The sequence below is a fragment of the Mugil cephalus genome, chromosome 5, assembly GCF_022458985.1.
Source record: "Mugil cephalus isolate CIBA_MC_2020 chromosome 5, CIBA_Mcephalus_1.1, whole genome shotgun sequence".
Taxonomy (NCBI): domain Eukaryota; kingdom Metazoa; phylum Chordata; class Actinopteri; order Mugiliformes; family Mugilidae; genus Mugil; species Mugil cephalus.
In genome coordinates this window covers 18052232-18058324 of record NC_061774.1, presented here as the reverse complement: position 1 = coordinate 18058324, position 6093 = coordinate 18052232, and the positions used below count along the sequence as shown (strand labels likewise).

At 43.5% G+C, this 6093-nt stretch overlaps 1 protein-coding gene across 7 annotated transcripts in view; it reads right to left on the bottom strand.

The window, feature by feature from the left end:
- Window positions 1-37: 37 nt before the first annotated feature.
- The window catches only part of ablim3 (actin binding LIM protein family, member 3), a 42321-nt gene continuing 36265 nt past the window's right edge, over window positions 38-6093 (bottom strand). For 4 of the 7 annotated variants that reach the window (XM_047585676.1, XM_047585678.1, XM_047585681.1 and 1 more), the window contains 9 exons: window positions 4169-4303; window positions 3898-3968; window positions 3498-3666; window positions 2378-2407; window positions 2021-2076; window positions 1791-1857; window positions 1660-1670; window positions 1481-1561; window positions 38-1287 (listed from right to left, as the gene is read on the bottom strand). In XM_047585676.1, coding sequence (XP_047441632.1) covers window positions 1174-1287; window positions 1481-1561; window positions 1660-1670; window positions 1791-1857; window positions 2021-2076; window positions 2378-2407; window positions 3498-3666; window positions 3898-3968; window positions 4169-4303 — 734 coding nt within the window. In that variant the 3' untranslated portion in view covers window positions 38-1173. The remainder of the gene's footprint in view (window positions 1288-1480; window positions 1562-1659; window positions 1671-1790; window positions 1858-2020; window positions 2077-2377; window positions 2408-3497; window positions 3667-3897; window positions 3969-4168; window positions 4304-6093) is intronic. The other 3 variants (XM_047585677.1, XM_047585679.1, XM_047585683.1) reach the window with 1 other exon arrangement.

The window sequence follows — 6093 nt, the reverse complement described above, 5'->3', positions numbered from 1 at the left end:
TGAGCCAGTAGAATGAGTAAATGAATAAAAGGGAGGCTGGTTTTCATTTGAACTTTAATTTTAGTGACAAAATCAAATATAACAGTATTCAAAGGAAGTAAAATCTTCAACAACCCTGGATCTTTGTCAGTGTGTCAAATACCTTGCAGAGCATTTCTTTTGTGAATGAATATAATCTCTGTAGCTACAAAATTATTGGATTATTATTCTAAAACAATATAAATAATAGTGTATGCAAACGCGTGGATGACTATAACCCTCACCCTAAAAACATTTAGTCATCATTCTATTGCAATGAGAAGGAAATGTGGAGCGGGCGGACAGGATTAGCACTTCCTTCATCTATTAAATCTACTGGATTGCACATTCTTTTAGGTCACCGTACAGCTGCAGAGTGAACTGCATCCATCTCGACGGCGCTACGAGGAAGTGATGTGCCAAAATGTGGTGTTTTTGCATTCTCACTTTGGTTTTCAGTTTCACACAAATCAATTAAACTGGAAAAAAACTTTTAACCCCCCTCAGATGGTTTGTGTCTGTCTGATAGTGTAAACTGGAAGGGACGCTGATTCATGTGAAAGAGCTAAAAAAAAAAAAAGAAAAAGATAGAAAGAAAATGCATCGTTAAACCAAAGCAAAGTGATGCTGCAGGCCCACACTCATTCCTCTTGTCTAATCATTCACGCCAATAAAGTGTCATAAACGATATACCATTTCTACATTCTACTCAGTCAGATTGCTGGTGCCGCACAGTCATAACTTAAAGAGCATACAAATAAGGCAAAGCCAAAATTCTCCTCATTGTGTTCTAGTCCTGCAGCTCTGGACACTCTCACGTGGCCGTACAGGGGCACAGGCATGTCTTAAGAAAAGCACAACACTACTGCATGACAGTCTCTATTGCTTACACTCCACTCCAGCGCGCAACTGCACCGGCAACCACCAACAGTTTATCAGTAAATCTGTGCATAAAGTCTCTGTGTGGCCTTTCCGCTGTATCCCATAAGTACCCACTCTATTGTGGCCAGAATTTGGTTTGTCGTGCGAGGCGATCTGGAAAGAGATCTCGGGCATGGCAGTGTAACTGAGAAGAAGCGTTCCCGTCTTTCTGCCTCTCCCACAGTCGGTCTTCGGCTCTGTTGTGGCAGTGTTCAACGGCTGTCCCCATGAAAGCTAAAACAGTCGGGCCTGTTTCTTTAGCTCGTTCCTCTTCCACAGGGCCAGGCGGTCGAAGTCTTCCACGGTCATACCGAACACTTGGACAAACTCTTCTGGGGACAGGTGGCGCTGGGGATACACAGGATTCGCATTTGAACTAAAAGAACCAGTTTAGTCCCACATTCGTGTACTATGCTATTTCCTTATTATTTGTTTTACAATGACATCAAACTAGTCAAGCACACTATATATATTACACACACTGGCATCAGAGCACATATTTTTGTTTCTCCTTCTCCTTCACGTCCCACTCATAACTTACTTCTAGTCTGGCTCTGTCTACATCTTTGGGCAGCCTGTTGCGCCCTCTGGTGGTGACAATGAGTGATTCATATGGGTAAATCTGCAGGGTAGGAGAGGTAACGGTGCTTAGATAAAATCACTGGGTTTAATCAACATATGAAATGAATAATTTAAAAAGTGGTTGTGTTAGGACCTCACCTTGTATTCTGCTGTGAAAAAAAGACCAAGACAATTGGGTCAGTACAATAGATTAAACTACAAAAAAAACCCATTGAATTAATTTCTCCAATCTAATAAAGGGCAGGTGATTGAATTTCATATTAAATTACCTCTGCTTCCCCAGTTGACCTCGCTGCCAGTGTCGTACTGGTACTGGTAGCAATCTGCACTCTGAGGCTGCAGGTGCAGAGAAGGAGAATGAAATTAACTAAAGGATTAAGCCTAAGGAGTCACGGAAAACAACACAGAAGGAAGGTTGAAAAGAGGTGAAAGACGCATCAGACGTAAGAAATGTTACATGATACATGGCAAAAGATAATTATGTCCACTGTCGTCTCACCCTCTGGATGCCGTTGCGTCCATACCCCGGTAGCGAAGCCGACTTACAAACAAAATCTGAAATACAGAGACAGCAACAAATCTGCTTTAAATTATATTTAAATGCACTCTGTGCACCCTGTAAAACAGAAGTGCCTGATCAGTGCCAGAAGATGGCGCTCATGACGAGACAATAAAATCCTACAGAGATCCAGATGTGAGCACACCATACTGGGGCTTGGTTAATGTAAGGTCACCGAACACAAAGACATCATTTACGATTACACACCAGCCCCCCCCCCCAAAAAAAAAAAAAAAAAAAACTAACAATAGCTTAAACATTTCAGGAATGTTAGGAAATAGGAAAGAATAAACTCACCACTATCCGTGCTGTACTGAGAACGAGGAGCTGTCAAATAAAAAGGGCACAGTATTAAATGACGTGTTACTTAACGCAAAAAACACAATATTTTAGGCCACACAGAACTTAGATGAAATTCCTCAAAGAATATTCAACAAAACCGCTGTAGAGATTCGAAAGCCATCTGTCTAGTTAGAGGCTTGTTTGGTTTGGTGCTCGTGCAGCCCTGAGAGGAACACAAAAACATCAAAGGGGCAACAAGGCAGAAAGAGGCCACGCAAGACTCAGGGATGATGCATAAAAAGAAATACATAAAAATACACCAGCTCTTAAAAACTGCGCGCTTTACCGTGTAATCATACGACACGGCTTGTGTGGTTACAAGCCTTTGTGGCTTTCTTGCCAGCCCATTCAGTTGTGCCCCCTCCCATTTGAGGAACGGCTCTAATGAGAGATCTTACTCCTCATAAATAAAACAGGATATGGGACACCAGCTGTGCGGGAGAGAGGGGGGGGGGTGAGACAGATAAACAGATAGATGGGTGGATAGAAGGATTCAGATGAGTAGAACATAGAGAATTTAATAAGCAGGCAAGGTGAAGAGGGAGAGTAGCCTGGGAGTATCAATACGTATGCACAGCCAGTGAAGTTTCGTCCTTACAAACAGGAGGCAACTCATATGGCTTCAAGTCTGACTTCTACACAGATTTTTCCATCTTTGTCTGCATCTAGTTGTGTTTTCGTTGGCTTCGGATGTTCAGAATCAGCATTATCAGATATCTATCCGCAACAATGGCAGGCCACATCTGCTGCTGCTGCTGCTGGCCTACCGCAGGTTTGGCAGCAGCTGTTCAGCTCACTCATCATCTTTCCATCCCAATAAGCCGCCCAGCCCGCAGCACCCATGACCTTCTGCGACCTGCATCCACAACCTGACTGCCCTCGCCTCAAACCCCAGCGACAGCAGATATTGATGCTCATAAAAAGCCCTCGTGGCGTCATATATGATGGCACCGGGAAGGACATGGCTGCTTAGCAATGCAGGTGCGGGCCTTCATGAATTTGCAGACAGGACAAAAGAGGGGGATGAGTTGGGGTGGGGTAGTGTAAGACAGGGGGGAGGACGGGGGGTCCTTACAGCCGTTGATGGTGTTGTTGTACGCCGTGGTGCCGTAGCCTGTAGTGTTCAGTGTTTCCTTGCTCCCGCTACGAGAATTCCTCGCACTGCCCCAGGGGTCGTTGTCATAGGAACCCGATCTGGCTTTCATCTCCTCCTTTAGGATCATCCTCCCGATGCCACTCCCAATCTGAGAGGAACGAGGCCGGGGCAAAAGCATAACGGGTGGAGGGGGGAAAGAAAAATGGAAATGGAGACGTCAGGGATATTTCAACGTGCAGCTAATATGGTAAAGGAAGATATTTTAGGTGGCGTACTATTAAAAAGTACATTATTTATGGGTATATTTGAGGAGGGGACTTTTTTTCAGTCTGATGATGATGATGAAGAAAAGGGAGATAGAAAATAATGAAGCTCTTACTCTTTGAAGACCGTGACTCCAACTCTCTTCATCTCCTCCCGTCGAGAAGCGTCTTCTCGGCGCCCGATAGGCTGAGAGAGGAAAGAGATAAAAGAGATTCCCTTATAGAGTTCCAAGTGGAACACAGCAACAGAGCGAGACAGTGAATAAATATGACAACACGGTTACAAAATGAACTGCACTCCTGTGCTGTGTCTGATTCAGTGAAAAAAATAAATAAATAAAAAATAAGCTTGATGCTCACTACAAGGGAGAAGACAGTATTTCCTACCCTTTGGGGAGCTGGTGTAGGGGTAGTAGTCAGACTCTGACTGGGCGTACGGCTCTGGAGAGTAGGTGGACAGTCTGGAGGACCTGAGGATGTCCTCACTGGTCCTACTTTTGGTTGCTGCTTCCAAATGATTGTCTGTAAAAGGGATGGTTTGACATATTGGAATGGACTTTATATACACCGAGTTTCTTACAGGGAGTTGGATGAGAAATTAGTAGCGGCGTAAGTAAACTTAGTTGGTGCATTTTAGCCTGGAAGTCAGCCTGAAAATGTTCTGTCCGGCCCAATCAAATGGACGGAACAGTAACAGCGGCATGAATCTGAGCGCTGTGGAGATGACTGTGTTCACAACAAAATGGATCTGATTGGTTGTAGATGCATGTAGAGGTTATTATTTTCTCTACATTGGTTGAAAGACGCCCCATACTGAAATACGAGGGTAGGTTCATTTTAATTTTATGTTACTTTCTACTCTGACTTGCCTACATTTCAGAGGGAAATAATGTACTTTAGATATTTCATGGGTATTTTAGTAGATTGGGGACTTTAAAAAGTTATCAATGAATTCTGAACGAATTGTGACATTTGTAATAATGATCCATTACCAGTAGTAGAACATATTACAGGGACAGGAGCCATTTCGGTGCGTAGCGAATACATTTTATAGTTTAGGTGCAACTTTCTGACAAAAACATCCGTTTATGTTAGTATGGTTTGCAATATAGAACATTTACTTTTAAATGCTTCCAGTTAATTCAGTTGTTTTACTTCTTGAACAACTGGAAAATTAGAAACCAATACCAATTTTCTGTTGGTTCGGTATGAACCTGGAGTCATTAGATGGTTAGCTTAGCTTAGCATAAAGACCAGAAATCATTGCCTCACTTTATTGTATGGAAAGAACCAACAAGTTATGATGTCTCATCTTACTTCCTCGAACACAGTTATATCTTGTTACTTTCTTCTATAAAAAACTGAATGTAAAATAAAAAAAAAGTCTAAAATGTTCTTCCTGGAGAAAGGAAGACGCTGTGCCCAAGAGACAACATGCTAGTTGGCGAGCTTTAGCGGTGTCTGTGGATTCTGCTGCTTCTCTTTGCTTCTAGTCTTTTAGCTAAGCCAGCTGTCTCCTGGCTTCATGTCGAACACACACGTGCTTCATAAGATTGGTATTGATCTTCTCGTCTTGCTCTCAGTGAGAAAGTAAACCGCCAAACATGTCTTCAGCACACTACAGCGCGCTACAGTGTGCTGAAGAAAGCATATTAATGATTGTCACAGCAAGAGAGAGGGCATTTACGCCACCAATTCATCCTCATCATATCCTGTCAGAGGAGATCAATATCTCAGGCCAACAGCGGGAAAATAACATTAAAGTGAGTTCAGTTACTGCTCAGCCCGAGGCACGGCAGTCGTTCCATGAGCGGGGCGAGGCGATGATATCGATGCCGCTAAAGCACAGTCAATGGAAGTCAATGGGGGTGACATGCGGTGTAATGTCGCATAGATTGCTCCTCAGTCTGTTAGCCATTTACCATCCATGGCCCGATCCATGAGCCATTGAATTCCTTTATGCATGTTGCATGACACCGATGCCTAACACTCGCATCACTGTCAACTCAACGCGAGAGCCACACACACACACACTTCGCTTCCATTCACATAGAAATTTGGCAGCAGATTGATATCTCTCTTAGAGGACGTATGGCCGTACGATATTGTCACGTGACGACGAACACACAACAAAAGAGACACTTGCACATGAACACACACAGACTCACACAGGAGCATGATATATCTATCTACCACTAGTGAGTGAAACAGCGAGACGGGGGAGATACTTACAGTGGCAAGGTCACCGGGTAAAGTGGAGCAGAAGGTGGAGGGAAGTGAATAAAAGTGATTGGATGCAATAAAAAAGAGGC